General features: G+C 39.8%; 1 protein-coding gene across 11 annotated transcripts in view; it reads right to left on the bottom strand.

The window, feature by feature from the left end:
• vap (RAS p21 protein activator vap) overlaps positions 1-26066 on the bottom strand; it is a 181580-nt gene that overhangs the window by 121451 nt on the left and 34063 nt on the right. The window contains exon 4 of one of the 11 annotated variants that reach the window (XR_006246117.2): positions 6709-6911. The exons of 7 other annotated variants lie outside the window; for them this stretch is intronic. Coding sequence is in view for 3 of the 4 variants with exons in the window: in XM_070279014.1 (XP_070135115.1) it covers positions 10093-10622 (530 nt within the window). In the remaining variant the exon portion in view is untranslated. Of the gene's footprint in view, positions 1-6708; positions 6912-9806; positions 10623-11010; positions 11139-21395; positions 21440-26066 lie in introns of those variants that run through there. 3 more of the 11 variants (XM_070279014.1, XM_070279085.1, XM_043211388.2) reach the window with 3 other exon arrangements.

The raw sequence follows: 26066 nt of genomic DNA, 5'->3' as shown, positions 1-26066 counted from the left end.
ACGGCTCCCAGTTGTGGGGGAATGCCAGTAACAGCAGTGTGGATATAATGCAACGAACTCAATCAAAAATTCTCAGAACCATCACCGGGGCCCCGTGGTACGTTCGGAATGAAAACATTCACAGGGACCTTCACATACCACTCGTCAGAGAAGAGATAGCACAAATCAAAACAAAGTACTACAACAGGCTATCAGCACATCCAAATCATCTCGCGAGAGCCCTCACGCGAGTTTCCAGCAGTTCTCGTCTACGCCGCAACGACCTCCCAATCCAGCGCTAATTATTAGGACCACGTAGTCTCTATTCAGTTCAAAACAAACTGTTAGATATTGTATTATTTTAAGATTTGCAACCTTATTGGTAGACTCATATAGAGTGATCCAATAAAAACAAACTAAGCTTAAAAAAAAAAAAAAAGAGTTGGAAAGGATTAGGAGGGGATACAGCCCATTCGTGTGGACATGAATATGAGACAAGCAGCATTTTTTATTGAAGAGCTGAAATGGAATGGTTCTTCTGCTTAGCCCGCCCTTCCTGTAAGGATTTGCTAATTATTTCTGCCTTTACCCATATAAAGAGAAATCGTTTAGCTCAGGTGCCCATAAAATAAATCTTATTTACTTCATCCATTACTTAATTACTTTAATTTTCATTTTTCTTCTTTCTGCATACAATCTACTTATTTTAAATCTTTACTCCTACTGGTTTTCTTTAATCCTAAGCAATTGAAAATAATTTGTCTTAACCACTACATCTTTAATAAAGTTTGAATACAAAGACTAAAAGTAAAACGGGGTAGATAAAGAAAGAATGTTTTGGAATCTTAAATCGAGTTTAATAGTTAGTTTAATAGTTTTTATAGATTAATTTGTCATACGCTTTGTTTTATAATGGCTTGGTGAGGCAATCAAGACTATATGGGTTCTCACAAACCAATCCCTCGACGTCTGCAGGCCTGAAGACTGGAGCGCTTGATGAATGGGGATAAATTCAACGTAATATTATGGGGTTTGCTAACCATGATGCCAAGCAAAAATAAAAATAAAAAAAGTATAAGTTCTGTTCAACTTAATGCTCCACACTACTTCTGGTGCTGTTTCGATACGGTCTTGCCATCGTTGTGGGTGATATTGAGTCTTGAATATTGTCTTGAGTCTTGATATTATGAAAGTCTGCACAACAAACACACACATGTCCCGGAACTTCTCGCCGAAAGCGGCTTGAGCCTGGTCCGGTTCCGTGCCTGCTTAGAGCTGATCAAGGTATGCTTGCACTTGACCGCAGGGTTGTTATTCGCTTGTGACTTCTGAGTCGCCGAGGGCACTTTTCGCTCGTCGGTGGCTTTCCCTGGAGTGCAACTGTTATCGCCTTAATATATATCTATTTTTTTTAAAGTAACTTAAATTTATTTTCATAATTTTGTTTTGCCTAATTTTAAGTCGTACCATTTCCGATCGTTCAGTTTTATAGCAGCTATAAGATATAGTCGCCCGATCGTAGGTCGAATCAACTAACCAAAAATATAATCTATTCAAAGTCCAAACTTTCTATCTTCAAAAACACAAAAGTTTCGCCATTTCCGATCAATCAGTTATATGGCAGATATGGTAAGCCGATATCGGCCATTCCGACTGCGTGCAAAGAAAAGAAGGGTGTGTGCAAAGTTTCAAGTCGATAGTTTTAAATCTGAGAGACTAGTTTGCGTAGAAACAAACAGACAGACGGATAGACAGACGGGCATGCTCATATCAACTCAGAAGGTGATCCTGATCAAGAATATATACACTTTATAGGGTCGGACATGTCTCCTTCACTACGTTGTACGCTTTTGGACAAAATTATAATACCTTTTGCAAGGGTATAAAAATATAACTAATGTATTCAACCTGTGAAGAAAACACAACCTTCAATCGTATCCATAAAAATGTTAATTTATCAGACGCGAAGTAACATTCCTAGGCCATAAATGCACAGACAAAGGAATTTTACTCAACGAGAAAAAATATAGAGTCATAAATAAATATCTAGTTCCTTTATGCAGATGATGGAAGAAGATTCGTTGCTTTTTCTAATTACTATAGGCGTTTGTTAAGAGGAGCCCCAAATAAAAAGGTCTTACTCCAATGAGTTCCTTTTGGAAAATGTTTGTATTTTGTACAATTCTCTTATAAGAAAGATACATGAAAATCTGAAATCTATTTAAAACTACTTATCAACGCACTGCACGCTGACCTGCTATGCGACCCTTTCTCAAGTGCGATAAGCGCACCACTTATTTGTTTGTGTTAGGCTGCAGGGGATCTAACACAGGGGATATATATGTGATATATTTATACCCTTGCAGAGGGTATTATAATTTTCTCCAAAAGTGTGCAACGCAGTGAAGGAGACATCTCCGACCCTATAAAGTATAAATATTCTTGATCAGGATCACCTCCTGAGTTTATATGAGCATGTCCGTCTGTCCGTCTGTCTATTTCTACGCAAACAAGTCTCTCAGTTTTAAAGCTATCGACTTGAAACTTTGCACACATCCTTCTTTCCTTTGCACGCAGTATATAAGTCGGAACGACCGGGATCGGCCGACTATATCCTATAGCTGCCATATAACTGAACGATCGTAAATGGACCAACTTTCGAGTTTTTAAAGATAGAAAGCTGGAACTTGGTACAGATTATATTTTTTTTCTGGTTTTAACTGCAAGGGTATATAAACTTCGGCTGCGCCCGTAATGCCGTAATACGTATATTCCTTCGATTTAGCGATATTGTTAAAAACTATTAAGAATATCGCTTCGTTCAGTGCGAATCACAGGTCAACGCAATATCCCAACCTCGTTTCACACTTACTGAACGGATGATGCGCGGCGTGGGTAGTTTGCTATATAGCAAACAGGAGAGAAAGAAAGGCATTCGAGAGAGAAGGGGAGAGACGGCGTGTCTCGGTGGCTCTCTCACATCGTTCAGCGCTTGCGATGCGAGAGAGCGAATAGGCGAGAGTGGAAAGGAGCGACATTTGACGGTTTACTGTTTCACTCGCCTATTTTCAATCTGCCCTGACGCGCCTAAAGAAGTTTCACTTCAAAAATTTTGTAAAATGGTTTTTTTTCTCCTTTTTTTGTGTTAATATATGTATGCACAGTTACAACCCTAAAAAATATTTTATGTTCATTTGCCAGCCCAATAAAAATCGTCAAAATTTAAAATCGAGAATGGAGGGGTCCTCTTAACATTAATGTCAAATTTGGAATTTTGAAAAATGTTAACTTTTGTCAGAAAAGTGCACACAAAGTGGTTGGGTTAGGTTTGATAAAAATTTGTGCATTTATAATGATCGAAATTTCTTTTTTGCTTTAAATTCTTAAAATTCGATATCTACCTTTATGTTTCATATAAAGAAAAATTACAAAATGTGATATTTAAAAATTGGTCGCTGGTGGACTGTTTCTGGGATTTGCCCATATGCAGGTACCACTTAGTACAATGATTTTTACACTATCCCCCCTTCGTACCACTAAAAGTTGGGATCATTTATCGTAGAACCACTTCTATAAATCAAAGAAAAAAATTTTTGTATGGAAGATTTTTTAGTTCTTATTGCAACTAGTACAGCATACCATATTTTTATTTTGAATAAAGGAAAAGTCCACAAACAGTTTATTGAATTTGTTATAGTTATTTAAGCTTTTTATTTTTTTCGAATTAAGAACTCCTAATGTTAAGAGCCCCAAATGAATTCCGTTTAGAAACTGGTTTTATTTTGTAAAATTCTATTATAAGTAAGATACATGAAAATCTGAAATCTATTTAAAACTACTTATCAACGCACTGCACGCTGACCTGCTACGCGACCCTTTCTTAAGTACGATAAGCGCATCACTTATGTATTTGTGTTAGGCTGCAGGGGAACGGTTTTAGCCCATGCTGTTTATCTCGTATTTTCATGGGTCCGAACCGTTGAATCTCAATCTTGGAATTTGTATCGTAAATCGTGTTCAATGCTTGAACAAGTCGCTTTGAGCAAAAGCGATGCTTGTTACATTAGGAAGCGATCACCTAAAGCCGCTTTTGTGGGTGAAACTTATGAAGCATAGTTTGGCAAGAAGCCAAACGTCAAGGCGATGCGTTCGGATCAACAGCGATCGCTTTGGAAAAAATTTGACATGGGAAGTTCCAGCCCATAGAAAAAGATTTGGCTGGAAAAACCAAGAAATTGGTCGGTTACTCCTTGGTATCAAAAGCATAGAAGCTTTTTGATAAGAATATTATAAAAGGGGGTGGGAAAGGAGACGTTCTGTTCAAGGATGGTTCGCAAAAATCATTTATAGTATCTGATCAGGAGATCAAATCCGCTTGCATAGTCACCGGTGAAGCTGGTTATGGATGATAATAGAAGCAAAAAGTATGAAAGCGCCGAATAATAAGGCTTCGACTCGCAGGATGCTTATAAAGATGCACCGCTGGTTGTTGTTGGGCAGCAGCAGGTGGAAAACGTGCGTGTTGGATCAGGTAGCCCTAAAATATTAGGACACGAAAACCAGGGCGTCCACGTAAGAAATATAGTGTATTGCGGCGCACACGGAGAAACTCGAAGTATCACTAACTTCGACAAGTATCATGTATGCAGTGAGTGGCACACAAGGGTCGTATTGGAAAGCATCAACGGACAAGGAATTTTAGTCTTTCATGGAGAACAGCACCCGGACATTGAAAGACTCACCAGAACAAGTATTTGGTTGCAAATGGGTATTTTCCATAAAAGGAATAGTAGTGGTAATATTAAGCACTATAAACCACGTTGGGTAGCGGAAGGATGTTCACAAAAATTTTGAGTAAATTATAAAGAAAAATTTATCCAGTATGTCGGTACATGAATGTTATGAAATGTGGTAGGTCGGACTGACCAAAAATACAATCTGTACGAAGTTACAACTTTCTATCTTCAAAAACCCGAAAGTTGAGTCATTTCCGATCAATCCGTTATATGGCAGCTATAGGATATAGTCGACCGATCTCGGCTTATATACTGCGTGCAAAGGAAAGAAGGGTGGGTGCAAGGGTGTTTCAAGTCAATAGTTTTAAAACTGAGAGACTAGTTTGCGTAGAAATAAACAGACGGAAATGCTTTTATCAACTCAGGAGGTGATCTTGATCAAGAATATATATACTTGATAGGGTCGGAGATGTCACCTTCACTTCGTTGCACACTTTTGGACCAAATTATAATACCCTCTGCAAGGGTATACCAAGGAATAATTAAATATCAAGGAATAATAGAATAATATATTAAATAAATTAAATATATAATTAAATATCTTCTTCAAAATAGTTTGACAAAATATATTTTTATATGAGTTCCGGTTTTGATACAGTGTGATTCTTTAAAACTGTTTAGAATTTCAGAACAACTGCTTAGAATTTTAGAATTTCAGAACTTATCTTTAGGGCTCTAAGTCCTTTTTATAGCTACCCTTGCTGAAGCTTTTTGCAGATCAAAGCTCGAAAGAAGCTTTTCTCCCTGAGAGGCTTTTTTTTCTGAAGAGAATAGATTGAGTCGGAACCTTTTACTTGAGGTGTCAGTTGACATGGAAGGCTTTGGGTCTCAATTAATCGAGGTGACAAAAAAATGTGAAATTTCCTGTGAAGTGGGTTCCCATTTAAGAATGGTTTGAGCTGTTTAGTTTTAATTCACTTAAAAGGAGTGAGAAAGATTTGAGTCGAGATTTCTGTTTACCCAAATATTTTTTTGGGTTTCAACCTGAAGTGACTCTTAGAAATTGGAAATCTGAAGTGAGTCTGTTTTCAGCCGAATTGGAATAATTAAAAGTTTATGTTTTTACAAAAATTGGAATGAGGCTATTTGCAGCTGAGTTACGAATTTCAATACAAAAGGCTTCAGCTTCGGTTTACAAAATTAACTGATTAACAAATTAACAAATTTTTTTTGATATGTTACTTCCCCATCCTTACGAATTCAGCCTGTCCTCAGGCGGTTAGTTTGGGGTATAACTGTAGGTCATGTTCTTTATTTTCTGAACTTTAAGTTTCTTCTTCGGGACTAATAAGCTTTTGTTTTTTATAATTAATTATTACCCTTTTTGGGATTTTCTTAAATTTATAAATCAAATATATTATTATAATAATAATTATTATTGCTAGTAGTATTAATAAAATGGTTTGGGTTGTAAAATATTGTTTTGAATGGTTTTGGAATATTTCTTTGGCTACGATATAGGATAAAGGTTCGAGTTTAGTTATGTTGTTGTTTATATAAATAATTCGGGTGTAATCAAGCATAGTATTTGTTATTATTAAATCTTATATTTGTATAGAACAGTTGAATGCTTTTATTATAATGTTTCCTTCTGCTATTAGATCTTTATTTATATAATTCTGATTTAACAAAGTATTTAACAAAGCTTTGGTTTGAATATGCCTAATCTTGTAAATTGCATTCCTAATTCAATGTCTTCTATGTATTCTGTAAATTCTTGTAAATTAAAAATAAGGATTGCAAACCTTTGGTTTTCGTTTTGGTTTTCATTTAAACGATTGACTGTTTCTATTCCTTTATTAATTGCATCAATTACTTTATTTAATTCGTTGATCTGTATACTATTTTCGGACAAATTATCAATTTTTGATTCTAATTCTTCCCTATCTTGTTGATCCAATGTGCCAAATAAATATTTATAAAAGGTACCTACGAAATTTGCAAGTCCTCTTTTGTTTCGTTGAGCAATTTTGATTCCGTTCATTTCTCTATTTAATTTTTCTTTTAGATATTATATTTGATCCAAATGTTCAAATTCTCGTGTTTGTTCCATTCGATTTTTATAAGTTTTTTCAGTTTTAGTCAAATTGACTGTGAGACAATGATATTCATAATTAGTGGGCAGATCTATGTTACCTGTTTGGAAAATTAAGTTATCTTTATTAAAATTAACAAAATAAAGGAAAGGAATAAGGAAAATTAATTAAGGATTGATATCTATGTTCTGACACACGGCGTGATAGACGTAAGACGTAATAAAATTATATAAAATATAATTTTACTAAGCTGGGTTGTCTTCCGGTGATTCTCCTAAAAAATTTTCTTCTAACTTTACTCTTGACAGAGCATCAGCTACCTGGTTTTCCTTTCTCGGCAAATATTTAGTAGTGTAGTCAAACTCGTTTAATTTTATTCTCCATCTTTGTAGTTTCATATTTGGTTCTTTTATATTATGAAGCCAAACTGTTGGTCTATGATCGCTAAGAATTTCGAATTTTCTACCAAATAGATAAGACCTAAAATATTTAGTTTCCCAGACTATAGCCAAAAGCTCTTTTTCTATTGCTGAAAATTAATTTCATGTTCATTAAGAGTTCTACTAGCATAACAAATAGGTTTATGATTTTGTGATAATACTGCGCCTATGGCGACATTGTTGGCATCTGTTGTTAAAGAAAATAATTTTTCAAAGTTAGGATATATTAAAATTGGGTCTGATGTAATGATAAGTTTTAATTTCTCAAATGCTTCTAAATATTCTTTATCAGTTGAATTTATAGTTTAACCTTTCTTTAAGTTTAAAGTCATGGGTTTTGCAATTTTAGCAAAATCAGGTATGAATTTTCTATAAAATCCACAGAGACTTAAAAATGATTTTATTTTTTTTTTGGGTTTTTGATATTGGAAATTTTCCTTCTGCTGTTATTATATGTCCAAGGAATTCGGTTTCCTTTTTCATAAACTCACATTTGTCAAGTTGAAGTTTAAGATTAGCTTTTAGAAGTTTTTAAAACACCTTTTTTATAGACAATATGTGTTCCTCTAATGAAGTAGAAAATACAATTATGTCATCCATATGAACAAGGCAATACTGGTATATTAAATCTTCTAATAAATTTTTCATGCAACGTTGGAAAGTTGCAGGCGCATTTTTCAGACCAAATGGCATTTGTGTGTAATCGTAATGTCCATTTTTAGTTGAAAAAGCTATTTTTGAAATAGAGTTTTCATCCAATTGAATTTGATGAAAACCCTTGGCAAGGTCAATTGTTGTAAAATATTGACACTTTCCAAGTTTGTCAAGTATTTCATCCATAACTGGTATCGGATACTTATCATCAATAGTTATTTCATTTAGACTTCGATAGTCTATTACTATTCGAAATTTCTTTTTCCCTGATGCGTCCTCTTTCTTTGGGACTATCCATCCATATTGGAGAACAATAAGGGGATTTCGATTTATGTATTTTTCCCTGATTTATCATTTCTTTAATTTGGACTTCGACTTCTTGATCATGAGCTTGGGGGTATTTATAAAGTTTTTTGTAAATAGGATCTTCACGTTTGGTTTGGATTGAATGTTTTATAGCACTGGTAAAGGTCAAATTTTCACCTTCCCTATACTGGATATCACTAAATTCAAATAAAATGTTATTTAATTTAGTTATTTCGTCTTTATTAAGATGATTTATTCAAAATTTATTATTATCTTCCAAGTCATTATTAATTGCAAAATCTTCCAAGTCATTATTAATTGCAAAATTAAAAGATATATCCTCAGATGAAGACCGCGAAAAAAAAAAAAATTAAGGTGGACTGAGATAATCTTCCAATGTTTCCATTTCGGAATTCTTGAAATCTTCGTGGTTATATATTATGGAAAACACAAATCCGCTCAAAGTGACTGTTTCCTGTTTATAATTAATTATTGCTTCACACGCTTCTAAATACTCTCTTCCTATCAATATATCATATTTTTGGAAAAAATTGTGAACCCAAAATGGTTGGTCGATCGGACAAAGGTTACTTGATTTGAAATTTACGGACTTATTTTATTTATTTATTGTACTCTGCACTCAAAAGTTGCAAACGTTAGGTACAGACGGGGATCGGCCATAGCTGCGGTGGCTTTCGGCCGGAAGGTGTTACATATTTGCTTATAAATTAAACTTATATCAAATAATGATTATTTACACGTGTGGTAACAAGTTATTTACATTTAAATTATTTATAAATTTAATAACATATAAAGTTATATGAGATGCAAAAGGTTAGCTGATTTAAGGGGTTATATACCTTTTTTATTTTAAAAAAATTCTACATTTTTTTATTGCTTTATCTTGAAGAACAACTCCTTGAGAATATTTTCCTAAATTTTCATAGAGATTGGAGCAGTAGAAAAAAAGTTACAGCGCTCCTAACCACGCGCCTTGTCGCGGCCTTGCACTGAACTTGAAACTTTAAACGCGAATATCTCGAAATGGTGTTTCTTGAAAAATGACTTTGCGGTGACATGGATTGGCGGAAAACTACTGAACCGATTTACTTCAAATTTTTTTTTAAATGTTCGTAATGAAATTCTTTTGTGCTTGAACGATCGACTTTTCACGCACAAACTTTTTTTTCGCCGAAATGAATTTTTTAGTAAAATTTTTAGAGACCAAAAAGTTCATTTTTAGCATAAAACGTTCCCGTACACATAAAAAAAACAAAAATTTTAAAATCGAGCGTTCAAGCACAAGGAATTACACTAAACTAATGCAATTTTTTTACTTTTATGGTTTCAGTTGACCTGTTTGACCTGGGGAACTGTCACCGCAAGGCTCTAAAAAAAAGAAAGCCTCTAAGGGAAACAGCCACCCTTTAAAAACTATTTAATATTTTTCCACCAAATTTTGCACAAACATTGTTAATAAAGCGTTCTATCAAAAAATTAAAACATCCGTGTAATTAAATAATTGCTACATACCTAAAAAAAAATCCGAACTTTCCTGTTTTTCTTCGACAAAGAAGGTATATAACCCCTTAAGGAAGTTTAGAATTAGCTGGAGGTTTGCAGGATTAGGGTCAATTAATAGTTCCGTGAGTTTAAAATTTGGAAAATTTGTTCTATGTGGTTTTAGGGCGGGGCAGTCGTCAAGAATATGGGAGATTGATATGGAGTCCGTGGTGCAGAATTGGCATTGATTGTTTGGTATCTGTGAGAAGCGATGTTCATGGGTGAGTCTGGTGTGGCCAAGTCGAAGCCGGATTATTTTGGTAATCTCTTTTCTTGGGAGGTTGGAGGTCTGTGCAGTTTTACTGTAGTCGGCTATGCTTATTGCTTCAGGATTAATTTGTTGGCACCACGGCGATGATTTTTGCAAGATTGTAGGTTTTTTTTGAGGGACTCTGATTTTAATTGTTTGTTGATGTCTCCACGGTTAACATTTGTTGTAGAAAATAGTGGAGCGATGGTCGCTCCTTTCGCTGCTGCATCGGCATTTTCGTTGCCCTTGATTCCGACGTGGCTGGGGACCCATAGGAGTTTGATTTTAGGTTTATTTTTTAGCAGAAGGTCGCGGATTGACGTTACATAAAAGCTGGAATGGTTTATGTTGGCTATTGCTTCCAATGTGGATAGGGAATCTGAGCAGATGCAGAATTTCCCTCTAATCTTGACTGCTATTTTGATGGCTTCAAGAATAGCAATCGCCTCTGCCGTGTAGACTGTTGAGTAGCTTGGGAGGACAGCTTGTTTAAGGGTATCATCTTTTGTCGTTACCGCAAAGCCAATTATTTCCTTGTTCAAGGATCCATCTGTGAACAGGAGCGTGAAGTTCTTCCTCATGAGCTGGTGTTGCATTTCTAGAAATTGTTGGACAAATATGTCCTTGTTTGTATCAGATTTTTTTAGACGGCTTAGTCGGGTATCTATTAGATTGATATCGAGAAACCAGGACGGTAATATTGGTTTAGGCTTATGAGGAAGAGAGGTTGGGAGTTCTAGCTTTCGACTTAGGGAAATGCACCGGTCGACCGTTGAGGTTCGATATTTTTTTTGTGTTCTTTTTGGTTATCAGTTGGATAATTTTTCTTAGAGGTGTGTCGTTTGCGTGCATGATAGTGTTAATTGTTTTTATTTGTAAGTGTTCGATTCTGATTTCTAATGGATCGATGTTAGATTCCAGGTATAGATTGAAAGTGGGTGTAGAGCAGAAGGCTCCCAGAGATGTTCGCAAGATTGAGTTAATTAACGTTTTTATTGGTTTTATAAGTGACTTAGAGGAGTTTCCGTATATCGGTAAAGCGTAATCAATTTTGGAAATACATAGGCTATTGACGATTTGAACAAGGGTGTTGGGGTGGCTGTTGTATTTTCTGCTGGAAAGGCATTTTATTATATTTGATGATTTCTGTAGTGATTTGTGTAATTTATTGAAGTGGGGATTGAATTTGTATTTTGTGTTGAAGGACAGACCTAGAATAGTTAGTTCGTTAACTGTGTTTATAATTGCGGATTGTGTAGAGACCTGGCATGAACATTGTTTATTCCGGCAAATGTGGATGTGTTTGCATTTTGAAATTGAAAGCATTGCGCCGGATTTTTGGCACCATTCATTGATTTCAGTAAACAGCATGTCGAGGTTGATTGAAACGTTTTTTTTCTTTTTTCAATGGTAGTAAGATGTTAAAATCATCCGCATAAGCTGTGTGTTGAAGTTTCTTGTGCTTGTCGATTATATCTGAGAGACTGTTGAACGCAATGAGAAAAAGTACTACCGAGAGGGGAGATCCCTGCGGAATGCCATTGTGGAGTGGGTGTGTCCTTGAGGTGTTATCATTGGCACGTACTCTTATTTTCCTTTTTAACATGAAGTTCGGCCGTCAGCCAACGGGTACAACAGGGGGACCTATGCGCAAGCAATTGCGTGCCGTAACTGTGTACACCGCTGGTAGTGCGACTATACTCTCCACGTGAGGGCGGCTGGTAACAGGTCCCGGTAAGGTCATGTCCCTGCCGAGGATGCTGGCTAATGGTAGTCGGGCGGGGAGAAGAACACTCCCTTCCTTAAATTACCCCAATGCAAGGTGGAACAGCATATGCCGAAGGATGCGTGTCCGAGGGGGGGCTCGGACGCTAATATGCGAACTCTGGGGGACAGGCCGACCTCCCAGTTTTAACCAGGCTTATCGTGACAAGCGGGCTATGTCATGATGGACGAACCCTTTCCCGCCTACTCGTGGGACCAAAACATGAATAACACTCTACACAATAAAAACCAAAGCGGAGAGCGGAACTCCCTAAAAAAGACCGGAAATGGGGCCAACGGCCCGTCAAACTCCAAGGCCCTCAAAAGCCAAGGAGTTGCTGAGATGGAGAAGTCCCCCACAGAGGGACAACATCTGGAGGCGGGACGCGCCGGTGCGGTGGAGGTTGCCAAGGCAACTTCTTCCAAAGCGGGGCTAGCTATGGGACCACCGAACGGTGTGGAGAGGGAGACCCCAGGGTCAACCTCTAAACCAGTGGTGGGCAAAACTAACACATGTTTAAAATTTGAGTGTGTGCGTAGCAGAGAAAAACAATGAGAGCAGAGAACTCACTGAGCGAAAAAAAAGTATTTTTTTATTTCATTTTTCGTTAATTCAAAAGTTGGAATGGGCACTAAAATAGTGTATTTTGTTTTAAAGAAAGCTTTGCTAGCCAGAGTTTTAAAAAAAAATGAAAAGCTACGCTTCTCTATCTATATTTTCTAAGGACAAAACTTTTTCCAACCCAATTTCTGAGAAAATTTTTCTCTGTGGAAACATTTTGATTTTTAATTTGTGCTGTCAAATGAATCAAAATGAGAGCAAATGAGAGAGTTCTAAAAAATATTTAAGAGAGTGCTCACACTGTCAGTGTGCCGGCAGCGCTGCGGCAGAATTTCCTACCCTATACTCGCATGCTATGTAAAATGAGAGTTTGCCCACCACTGCTCTAAACCAACCGGCGGTGCCCCTAAGGCGAACCCTGGTCCGGAAGCGTCTCACTCGACGCAGCGTAAAGGATCCTACAAGGACAGAAGAAGAGCAGCCTTCATTCTGATGAGGGCGGACCCATCGGCCGAAGCCAACCCGGACCAGGCCGAGATTATTAAGTGGGCAAGGGAGATCCTACCCGACTTCAATCCGGAAAAGGCGGGAGAAAGGCTGGATCCGAAGAGACGCACTGGGTCAGATCCTGCCAAGGAGGCCGCGCAAAGCGCGAAGAGGCAGAGGTCCACAGAGGGAGAAGCCCCCCAGGCCAAGAAGAGGAAGGCCCAGCCGCAGCCGCCCAACCGCTCGTTCGCTGAGGTGACGAAGGGAAGAACCCTAATTGGAGTCCTGGACAAGGGCTCCAAGGATGGGCTCATCCCCAAGGAACTCTGGCGACGAGTGGTAAACGAGTTGCATGGGCGCTTCGTGGAGGAAATGCTGCGAAGTGGAGGACCCCCACCAAAATGCGAAGACGCAGGATGGTACCAGGGTAGCGTCAAGGTGATTGCTTGCCAAGACGCGCGATCGGTGGAGACTTACAAGCGGATGATTGCATCGCTTGGAGAGGTCTACCCTGGAGCTAAGCTGGTGGCGGTTGACTGGGACGAGATCCCCAGCAAACCGAGGGCGCGAGTGTGGCTCACAGAAAAGCCAGCCGACCCTAAGACCATCCTGACAATGCTTAGGATGTGCAACCCGACGCTCCCCACGGCGGACTGGAGAGTCGCCAAGGTCGAGGAGGCGGTGGGATTGCGGAGGCAGGTCGTCCTCACACTAAACGAGGAGACCGTAAAAGCCCTGGACAGGACGGAGCACCGGCTTAAGTACGGATTCGAGCATGTCTCGGTCCGTATATATAAATCTGATGCGAAGGCCAAGCCAGGAGGTATTGGTCTGGAGGCAGACACGCAAGAGCCAGACTTGGAGGAGCCGACCGAAGAGGGGCACCCGGAGGGAATGTCGGATGAGGAGGAGAACATTCTAGAAGGGTACACCTCGGAGGAGAGCGACTTGGCAAGGGCGCTTGGTGGTGTCGGAATGGAGGACTCTCTGCTGGGCTCCGAGACGGAGGCAGAGATAACTGTGGTGGAGGTTTGTAAGGATGTCCCTGACGATCTTACAAATAAACCTCCACCACAGTAAAGCAGCGTCAGCTGCCCTCCTTCTCCACCTCGCCGAGAGTGGAGCAGATGTGGCCCTCATCCAGGAACCCTGGATCCTAGGAGACAGGATTCTTGGGCTGGGGGCGTCGGAGTTCAGGCTCAGCAAAGCCAACACTACAGGTAAAAGGCGAGCCTGCATCCTCGCAAAAAAGAACCTAAACCTCTTTTTGCTACCCAATCTCAGCAAAGAAGACCACGTAGCCGCAGCAATAGAGAGCCCAAATGGCCCTCTAAGGATATGTTCGGCGTATATGGGCCACGACCAGGAGGCCCTTCCCCCGCACCCGCTGATCAAACAGCTGGTGGAAGACAGCAGGAAGCACAAGATCGACCTGATCATAGGTTGTGATGCTAACGCCCATCATCATCAGTGGGGCAGCACTGACACAAACGAGAGGGGTGAGTCAATCTTCGATTTTATCCTAGGCTCCAATCTTTTGGTGGGTAACAGGGGTACAGAACCCACTTTCATAGTCAAGAACAGAAGAGAAGTACTTGACGTCACGCTTTACTCTGAATCCCTAGCAGACAGGATTGTTAGATGGGGAGTCCTAGAGAAACACTCTTTCTCAGACCACCGATACATAGAATTAGTGGTCAATTTTGATAAATTTAATCGACTAACGGTACGCAACACGAGGAAAGCCAACTGGGAGTTATATAGAAAGAAACTAGATAGTTCCTTGGGGAAACCTCCAACACGGGACGTTGACAGTAGGGCAGCCCTAGATGCCATGGTGGACACGCTCACGCCAGCGTGCGCCATGGCATTCAACAAAGCTTGCCCCAAAAGCAGATCGGGCAATTGCAAGTCAAAGAAACCACCATGGTGGTCGCAAACACTTGCGCCCTTTAAAACCAAGGCCCGCAAGGCCTTTAATTTCGCCAGGAAAACAAACTCGGAAACAGCCTGGGAGTCGTATAAAGCGGACCTTAGACTATATAACAAAGAACTTCGCAAGGCAAAAAGAAATGCCTGGGCCAGGTTTTGCACGAACATTCAGCAAACATCAGAGGCCTCCGGACTCAGGAAGGTCCCCGCAACAACTGCACCAAATGTAGGTTACATTAAAACCTCAGAAGGTAACTGGACATCGTTCAGCAGAGAAACCCTAGAGGCTCTCATAGGGACACATTTTCCGGGATGCTCTCGAGAAGATACAACCCTGGAAATAAGGACACAGGAGAATAGCCCCTCCCCCGCTAACCAACTCGAATACCTATTGAGTGACAGGTATCTCAGCTGGGCAATAAATAGCTTCAAGCCCTTCAAATCCCCAGGCCCAGATGGCATTCTGGGGACCAGATGGTCCCGGCTCAACTAATTAAAGCCGGTCCCAATCTGAGATCTTGGGTCAAGAAAGCTTTCTCAGCAATTTTCAGGATAGGCATCGTACCCGCAATGTGGACGAAAGTCGCATTTATACCCAAGGCGGGAAAACCATCTCACTGCACCCCCAAGGACTTCAGACCAATAAGCCTGTCGTCCTTCCTTCTCAAGACAATGGAGAGACTAATCAGCCTCCATATTAATCTTACTATAAACCCAGATGATATCTCGGGATCACAACATGCGTATAGGAAGGGCCGATCCACGGAAACGGCACTCCACGAAATCACTACTTTTGTCGAGAAGTCACTTAGTGATAAGGAATACGCACTCATTGCTTTTCTAGACATAGAAGGTGCGTTCAACAACATCCTACCAAGCTCGATAACCAATGCGCTGACAGGACTAGGAATAGATAATCAATCCGTACGCCTTATTAAGCAGATCCTGGTAAACAGGACTGTTGAGGCGTCACTAGGAGGAGAATCTATTCATAGATACGTCAGAAGAGGCACCCCGCAAGGAGGCGTACTCTCACCCCTACTCTGGAACGTGGCGGTTAATAGCCTACTGCGATCCCTAGAAGGGGGTGGTTGCAAAGTTATCGCTTACGCGGATGATGTCGCAATTGCCTTCTCAGGAAAATTTCCCCAGACTCTATGTGACCGCATGACGGACAAACTTAGGGTCCTCTCAACATGGGGAGCTAGAAATGGACTAGGTGTGAACCCATCCAAAACAGAGCTCGTCCTCTTCACCAGGAAGTACAAAATACCAAACTTAAGGCTTCCAAAACTATTAGGAGAAACACTATCTCTTAGCGATAGCGCCAAGTACCTAGGGATTACGCTAGACAGGAAACTGGACTGGAAATCAAACACTATGGATAGAGCCAACAAAGCTACAATCGCGCTCTATACTTGCAGAAAAGCCATTGGTCTTAAATGGGGAATGTCACCAAAAATAGTAAGATGGCTTTATACAGCGGTCATAAGACCCATCCTCTTCTACGGGGTGGTGGTATGGTGGCCCGCTCTCACCAACTCCACAATCAGGGAGAAGCTTAGGAAAACGCAAAGGATGGCGGAGGTCTGTATCACGGGCAGCCTACGTACCACTCCTACGGACGCACTAGACTTCATACTCGACCTTTTACCAGTAGAGATAGTGGGAGTCAAGATGGCCACGCTATCGGCAATCAGGCTACGAGAGACGGGCGCATGGAAAAGGACTGACCACGGACATACCAAGTTAGATCTGCACCACTGCACGCCAACGGGGTCTACAGACTACTGCGTACCTGTCGATAATCCCACCTTAAAATACAAGGTCTACATTCCAACAAGGGAGGAATGGGACACACAAATCCCGGGACCAGCCGGTTCCCTCCATATTTACACAGACGGTTCAAAATTGAATGGCCAGGTGGGAGGCGGTTTCCATTGCGAAAAGCTGTGTTTAAATGAGTCCTTCAGACTCCCAGACCACTGTAGTGTTTTCCAAGCAGAAGTAATAGCTATCGGAGAAGCACTCAGATCCCCAGCACTTATTGGTAATCAGGACACAATCTGTATCTTCTCAGACAGTCAAGCGGCACTCAAAGCCCTTGACGGTCTTTCATCCAACTCCAGGACAGTGAATGACTGTCGCAGATCTCTTAACGAGATGGCAGAGCAGCATGACATACACCTCATATGGGTGCCCGGGCATAGGGACCACGAGGGTAACTGCGCCGCCGACGAACTAGCAAGAGCAGGTACTACCAATCCTCTCCTACCGGAGAAGGAACCAGTAGGTATCCCCTTAGCTACGTGTAGGCTAAAATGCAGGGATCACTTTGACCGCGCATCACTGCGGAAATGGAGAAACCTCCAAAACTGCAGGAACTCCCGCATGATATGGCCAATCCGATCTAGGAAGAGGTCAATGATGCTCATCGCCCTGAATAGGCAGGACTGTAGTCTGGCGATCAAGGCCATTACGGGACATTGGTTAATAGGAGCACACGCGGCTAGACTAGCGGTGCCTCATTATGACTTCTGCAGGAGCTGTGGAGACGAAGAAGAGGAAGAGACAGTCGCACACCTCCTGTGTCAATGCCCTGCGCTGGGGCGCATCCGACTCAAATTCCTGGGCGCAGCAATACTTACAGACCTCGCGGAGGTCGCTCCTCACAGACTCGTAGCCTTCATCCGTAAATCTGGATGGGACCGCGAGCCGCTTCAAGAAGGATAGAGCACCCTTGGGCACATAAGTAGTGGGAAGGGAGAGGTCCTTTTGTAGGATCCTTGCCTGTGCGGTATCACAAGGAGCCCAAGCGGCTCAAGTGGATGGGGGTCAGAAACCGGCCCTCATCGCCGCCTCAACCTAACCTAACCTAACATGAAGTTCATCACATATTTGATAATTAATGGGCCGCAGCCCCATACAGATAGTTGATTTGTGATGGTATGCAATAGAGGTCTGCATGAATACAGTCAAAGCAGCATTTGGCACTCTCACTCAAAGTTCTGACTGACTGAGTGAGACATTGAGTAAAACGGATTTGGCAAATGTGGTAAAGGCATGAGTAAAAAATTTACTCTATCCGAACGGCGACGCAATAACCAAATGAGTTTTTTAACCGAGTACTCGGTTAGTTGTGCGTCGCATTTGTGACGTCAAATTTATTTTTTGTTTTTGTTTTTGTGTTGCTTTTCAATACAAGAAATAGAAAAATATAAAGGCATGCATTAATTATAATATATACATATATATGTCATTTATTTAATTTTTTATAACAGAATGCAAAAAAATAATTTTTTTTATTGTATCTGCATTGTTAGCAATAATACATCGCTTTTCAGAAATTAAATTTCTAGCATCTGAAAAGGCTTTTTGCAGGTAGCTGCTTGCTACCTGCTTGCCGATCTGCTTGCAGGTACACAAAAAAATGTGCAACTAGTTTAGCTTCTGCTCTACCTTCCATGAATGACGAGAATGCCAAAATTTTATCCGAGTACTCGAAGCATTTACTCTGCGTTCACTCATTCTATCCATTCCACATTGGTTTGAATTTTACTCATTTCACATACAACGAAAACAACCCTTACCAATCCGCAATTCACTTTGTTGAAATGGTTTGGCACGCTCAATTGCGACTTAAACTTATTGTACTCAAATAACCGAAAATTTTGAGTGCAATCATGCAGACCTCTAGTATGCAATCCTATTTTTTCAAATGCTTTTGCGAAGTCAAGAGATATAATGGATATGTGTCTTTTTTCAGAGAGGGCTCTGCTAATTAGAGCGTCTGTGTAAAGCAGACAATCCATTGCAGATTTCCCTTTTTTAAATCCGAGTTGACGGCTGTTCAGTAGCTTATTAGTTGTAGCAAACCACCATAGCCATTTTGAGATTATTTTGTCAAGGGTTTTAGATAAACATGGGTTGAGGGAGATAGGTCTATATGATTCCGTCATGGTTTTGTCTGCACCTTGTTTGTGGATAGGTATAATTGTGCTGATTTTGTACGATTGAGGAATATAAGATTTTAAAATGTTGTTGAAAAAGCGGATAATTCTCATTTTCAGTGATTCAGCGACGTGTCGTATCATGTCATAGTTAATCTTATCTTGACCTGGGGTGTGACCCTTTAAGCTATTTAGTGCCGATGAGAACTCTAGGAAGTTTATATCCTGTTCCATGAACGCTGCAGTTTTGTGTGGGGGAGATAAAAAGTTTAGCGTATTTAGATTATTTTTTTCTTCAATGAAAAGGTTGGAGAATTGGGAGTCTTCTGAACGGAGTGACCAATAGCTTGCGAAGGCTTCAGAAATATCTTCGGAGCTAGTGATCAAATCGCTACTGCTGTTGTCCTTGATAGCGTGTATTTGTGTAGCTTTGTGAAGACCACAGAGCTTTTTTATATTACTCCAAATTGCTTCCGGTTTGGACTGAGGAGAGATTGTCGAAGTCAATTTAAATAGGCTATTTGCTTTACTCAATTTTAATTCCCTTCCGAATTTTGCGTTCATTTTTTTTATAATGAATGAGGTTGTCGTTGGACATATCTCTATTGAATGTTCTCCAGGCTTTAAATTTTTCCTTATTCAGACCTTCCAGTTTTTTGTTCCACCAAGGAACATTGTGGTGGGTCTTAGGTGGTCTCGTGTGTGGAATGCTTTTGTATGCACTTTGCAAAATAATTTTTATGATGTTGCCTGCTTCCTGATTAATGTTTAGTGATATTGGTATTTTATTGTTCAGGTCTTCAGTTAGCATCTCGAATTTTTCCCAAACAGCTCTGCTAGTAACGAATCGTTGTACAAAGTTTTGACTTGCTCTCTGATTTTTCGGGAAAATTTCGATGGTGATTGGGAAGTGATCGCTTCCTTGGAGGGATTCACTGATTTTGAAGTCGCAATATACTTTAAGTTCAGGTGAACAGAATGCCAAGTCAATATGTGTAAAGGTCCTGTGTTGAGAAATGCGTGGGTTGTCCGTTGTTAAGGATAATGAAGTTGTTATCCAGAATGAATTTCCCTAATATTCTTAAGGATTTAAGTTTAGATCTGGTGATAATTGCGCTCTGGTCATTTTAAAAAGCCTTTTGGTTCTATTTGTTGTGTTAAGCGGAAGGATTTTCCGGTTTTTTAGCAGTGTGGGAAGTGCAGGGAGTTTCCGAGCTGGATGACATAGGTTCGTCTGGGTCTGGGTCGAGGTTCCTGGATGTTGGTGTTTCAAATTCATTTGGGGCACATCTAATTGTTTTCCTTGTTGACGTTTTGTTTGAGTTGGCTAGATTGGATTTGGCTGCTGAGGAGTAGAGAGATCCATCGTGGTGTCTTCTGTTGTATATGGACCAGGCTGTCCTATTGTCAACTTTTTGTAGGGTCTTAATGGCCTGGACTTCCTTGTTCAACAGGAAGACGGGGCAGTCCTTGTATGACCAAACCTAAAGCAGTTGTTGCAACGCATAGGACGCGGTATAAATGTACGCACTTCAACTCTCTCATAGCCAATATAGAGAAAGTCTGGCAGATGGGTTAGTTTAAATGAGATTTTTATTAGACCCGTTTCGTTTTGTGGAGTTTTATTGAGAACCTGGTTGGGAATATATTTATATATTTTTTCGACTCTTTAAACTTTTTGCCACTTTAGGTTGTCCAAGATGACTTTTTCATCAATTCCTCGCAAATCGTTCGAATATATTATCCCAATACACGAGTTAAGACTTCGGTGTTATTGCCGTCTTTGGTTTTCTTACAACTTGAAACTTCACCTTGAATAGTATTGTCGATTGTCTTCTTAATAATGAACGGGCTGATTGCAGCCAGGGGCTGGGAATCTTCGTCCGTTCTGGTTGCAACCAAATATATACCGTCTGGGTGTTTTCTCCAGATGTCTGGAGGGTCCAGCATTGTGGGGTCAACAAACTTTAAGGCCACTTAAATTCTGCCAAAATTGTCCGTCGCTCCAGTTGGAGTAGAGAAGATTTCGTTATTTCGCTTGCTTTGTGCTTGTGTGGTTGTTTTAAAGCTGCGCTACGTAGACGTCTCGCGGAAGAACACGACCGATCGGTTAGACTGCCGAAGGTTTTTTTTTTTTTTTTTTTTTTATTATCAATCAATCAATAGTTATATTTAAAATCTGTCCGGAGATATGGACAATAATTAAATTTTATAATGGGACCTTAACTTAATGAAATATTGAGTAGTATAATGTTTGCTTATCCTAGGAAACTAATTTTAACAGTAAACCTTAGCGATAGAATTCAAGTTATTTCGCCCGAGTGGCAGAGGTCCAATGGGTGGGTCCGTTTCAGCCTCCTTGTGGTGTACAAGGATTTAATTTTATTTAAGTACACCATTAACTGTGTGCACTTATGACGTTTTTTAAGTTTATGGGAAATTAAAATAATTTTCTTTTATTAGGTTGATTGAACTTCCTGTATCTATTACACTTTTAAATGGGCGACGGTTAATATTTAATCTGATGTAAGGATTTCTATTTCTTCTATTGGATCCGAGGCTATTTGATGAAAATTTTCGATTTCCATTTTAGATTGATCGCTTGAATTTTCACGCTGTCCTTTCACTGGTTTGTTAGAATTAGTACCTCGTAAAGAAGAGGTACTGTTGATAATTCATAGGATTCTGAGCTCTACCTTGATTTAAGTTTTGCTGCAATTCCTGTAAAAATTGTTGTTGACTGACATTATTTGGTTGTCTATAGTTACTTTGCTGATAATAACTTTGTTGATTATCATTATTATAAAAGGAATTATTTCTTTGGAAATTATTAATTTTTTGATCATTTGTCGTATCTTGTCCGTTTTGATTTGAATTATGTTGTGATTTAACTTTATCAGAACCAGAATCATAACAACCTTCTTGTTGTGCTACTTGTTTAAGTTTACTGACTGTTGTTATGTCGTGCCTTGCTAATGTCATGAATAACCTGTCAGGAAGTTTTCTCATTATTACATCTTTTACAGTATTATTCATGGCATTATTATAAATTATTTAAATTTTAAAATAAATTATTTAAATTATTGTTTTCTAACGACAATTTGTTTGTTATGACAAATATTTTTATATTCTAGATCCTCGACGAACTTACGAATGCTTCCATTGAAGGGGGTATTGTAGAGTCGTCTTAGTAATTCCTCGCATGAGGTTTGGGTTTTGTACTCATCGATGAGAGCACTCCCTAGATCGGGCCAATCGGTTGCTGCTGATAGCTGGGACACTCGCTGTGCATCTCCTGATAATTGCATCTCAATTTCACTCAAGAATACAGCTGTTTGACGCGGATCAGTTGATGGATACAAATTTAAAATGTATTCGATCCGTCTGATGAATTTTATTGGTGCTTCCAATAAAATTGGGAACTTGCCTAATCTGGCTTAAAGCCTGATTAAGGTGTAACTCGGAGAGTAACTGGCTTTGTGCCACTGGTTCAGCCATTGTAATTTTTGTATTTCTTATTAATTTCGGTAGCGGTCACACTATGAAAGCGGGCTACTAATTTATTTTAAGTTTTTGTGTTTTGTATATTTTCGGTAGCAGTCAAGTAAAGTGGGTTCCCATTTAAGAATGGTTTGAGCTGTTTAGTTTTAATTCACTTAAAAGGAGTGAGAAAGATTTGAGTCGGGATTTCTGTTTACCCAAATATTGTTTTGGTTTTCAATCTGAAGTGACTCTTAGAAATTGGAAATCTGAAATGAGGCTGTTTTCAGCCGAATTGGAATAATTAAATGTTTATGTTTTTACAAAAATTGGAATGAGGCTATTTGCAGCTGGGTTACGAATTTCAATACAAAAGGCTTCAGCTTCGGTTTACAAAATTTACTGATATACACTTAAAGAAATTTTGTTGATATGTTACTATTGTATATATATATAACTATACCCGGTTGTCATCTTTTCCACGCAAACTTTAACTGTGGGTATGAATTCTCAGCAGTAAATTTTAGTTGCATACTTTTGCCCTTGGGCGCATTTCCGTTTTGGGGGGCGGGAGTGGGTGTGGCAAAAGTTCGACACAAACTTTATCTGCGCGGGTCTCATACGAGTCCAATTTCCAAATTGAATAGTTTTATCTCTTATAAAATTAGTTTTCGGATACATAAAGTGTACGAAATAAGTAAGTAGGACACTTATGTTGATAACTGTTTTGTCCACAAAAACCAACTACTGGAATTTTTTCTTCTACGAATTGATGATTGAACGATTTGTGGGAGATACGCAGAGAGAGCTTTAAAAAATACAGTACGATTTTCCTGTTAGGTCTATATTGACCAGGCGAGCTTTGGTTTCAGTATATGTTCGTTTCAGAAGAGCTCATTCCATCGAATTCAATTATTTTAATTGAAATAAAAATTGATACCAATTGCATTGGTATCAATGCAATTGCATTAAAAATGGAGGTTACCACCTCCAAGCATACAGCTAATTACGATGATCTATAATAGATGCTTGGAGATAGGGTACTTTCCGTCCACATGGAAATGTGCCCAGGTAACTATGAACGAGTGTTTTTAAGCAGAGCACTGCGAGTATTTGACGAGGCTGGACTGATCCCTGACCACCAGTATGGCTTCAGGCGGCGACACGGTCCGCCAGAGCAGTGCCATCGGGTGCAGTGCATCCTGGATGCATTTGAAACCAAGAAGTACTGCATGGCCGTCATGCTGGACGTGAAGCAGGCGTTCGACCGAGTCTGGCATCCCGGTCTTCTTTATAAATTAAAGACTGGCCTACCCCAACCATACTTCCAGTTCCTAAAGTCGTTCTTGGAAGACCGTAAATTTGCTGTTAGATGTGGCGAGGCCATCTCCGGTATTAGAGAAGCTCACGCTGGTGTACCCCAAGGCAGCGTTCTTGGCCCGTTGATGTACAATGCTTACACGGCCGACCTCCCTGTTCTTCAGAGGCCTGACCTGCTCGCAGCAACCTATGCAGACGACACCGCCTTCCTTACCACCGCCGATAGCGCATGGGGGGCAGCCGAAACGATGCAATTGCAGCTTGACTTGCTCAGCGACTGGCAAAAGCGATGTAACATTGCCGTCAATAATGAGAAGTCCACTGCCACCACATTTTCTCTCTGCAAAAGCAACTGCCCTCCAGTTAACCTTAACGGCTCTCCAATCCCACAGAAAGACAATCCAAAGTTCCTGGGATTCACCCTAGACAGGAGGCTCACCTGGAAGCCCCATCTAATTAAGAAGAGGAAACAGGCTGATCAAAGACTTCGATCCTTCTACTGGCTCATGGGTAGGAGATCGAAGCTGAGAACTTCCACTAAACTCCTCATTTACAAGGGCATAATACGCCCAATCTGGACGTACGGCATACAGCACTGGGGCACTGCGAGCAAGATGAATATACCGAACTATGTATTGTATGTCCGAACTATACAAGCTTTCGAAAATAGAGCCCTTCGAATCGCCACTGGGGCCCACGTCTATCATGACAATCGCACCATCCACGAGGTTCTCAATTTCCCTTGGGTCAAGGAGGAGATCCAAAGAAGCAGCGCACGTTACATGCAGAGGCTTCATAATCACCCGAACCTGTTGGCCAGCTCCCTGCTGGACAACAGCGAGCAGCCCAGAAGACTAAAAAGGACACACCCGCTGGACCTCCCCTTACTACTCTAATTTATTTCTACCATATTAATATTTAAAATTATCTATAAGTGAAGTTTATGTGATAACATTTAATGGTTGTCCCTAAAGGACAGTTTTAAATAAACTTTATCCTGCTATTACAAAAAAAAAAAATAAAATAAAATTATTTTAATTGCAGTAATTTCTAAGAATTAGAAACAACCAAATAAGTTTGTCAAATAAATCATTTTGTTTTCAGTTTCAATTAATTTTTTTTTTCAGATATGTCAACTTTTACACATTTTACACATCAGTGCATCCCAAACACGATCTAATTTGTCACTGCCAATATCCACTCGACGAGTCGAATAAATTTTAAAAGAAGCGGAAAATGTTTCATGCGAAAAAAACGGCTTAAGCCTGCACTACTACCCAGGAATAAAATTAGTGCAAAAACATATGTAGAGCTCTTAGACGAAGTTCTAGTCCAATTTGGAGAGAACTATTTCGGTGAAGAATGGACTTTTTAACAGGATAATGCACCTAATCCAATGTGCAAAGCTTACAAAGAGCTTCCTTTCGTCATCGCGAATCTCAATTTTGGAATAGCCAGCTCGCAGCCCGGATTTAAATCGAATTGAAAATCTTTGGGGCATATTATCTCAAAGGGTTTATGCTAATGGAAAACAATTTACTAGTCTCAAATAATTAAAAGAAGCAATTAAACGAGAATGATAGAAAATTGACATTGAAATCCTGAAAAACTTCAATGTCAGGTCGAGTTCTTAAAGTATTGGACAATAAAGGATGCATTATTTAAAATAATTATATACTTGACGGATGACCGGGAATATCCTCCATTGTCCTTTAAACTTTTGTTACTTATGCGCGAGCACAGCGAGTTCCGCTCACCTACGTTACCCAAGCCAGAATGATTCTACTCTCCTCGATCATTACGCTCAACCCTGCTTTCGCAGCATTCTCTCTCTCTCGAGTCGAGCCTATATCGTTATCTCTTTTCATCTCACGACTTTCGGTAACTCGTCAACGGACCTCACTCATCAGCAGAGACTATCACCGTCTCTGCTGCTATGCCCTTCGCATTCTGTACTTTCCTGAACTAACTGTTTCCCGACATACTCTTTTATACTAATATTTTCCTAAAATTACCGTTAAGCTTAATTTATTGTCTTTGTCCTACTTTCTTATTTCGTTTGAAAGTTTTTTGTTTTATTTTCTATGTGTTGTGAAGTTTAATTTTATTTCTATAATTTGACAAGTGTTACAAATTTAATAAAGAATATTTACAAATTTTTTTTTTTTTTAAATATTCAAGCATTTTTTTGTTAAAAAAAAAATATGGGTGTCCTACTTATTAACTATAAAAATATTTTGCCACCAAGAGTATTTCAAAAACCCTTCCTGTACTGGCGCTAATGAAATTTTCGGTTAGTGGTTCGCCACTACACGAGGCGTAAAAAAAAATTTAAACAAACTTGAGCTGCGTAGGGCTTGAAGAAGTCTCCATGCCAAATTTCTGAGATCCACGCGTTCAATCGGACAGACGGACATGGCTATATCGACTCGGCTCTTACCGCTGATCAAGAATTTCTGCACTTTATGGGTTTCCTTCTTTATGTTAGATACATTATCACGACTACAATATACCCTTTTACTCTACAAGTATACTTTTAAAAATGGGT

The sequence above is a fragment of the Drosophila bipectinata genome, chromosome XL (assembly GCF_030179905.1).
Source record: "Drosophila bipectinata strain 14024-0381.07 chromosome XL, DbipHiC1v2, whole genome shotgun sequence".
Taxonomy (NCBI): Eukaryota; Metazoa; Arthropoda; class Insecta; order Diptera; family Drosophilidae; genus Drosophila; species Drosophila bipectinata.
The sequence above is the reverse complement of the archived record's forward strand: the minus strand, read 5'-3'. Positions and strand labels throughout refer to the sequence as shown.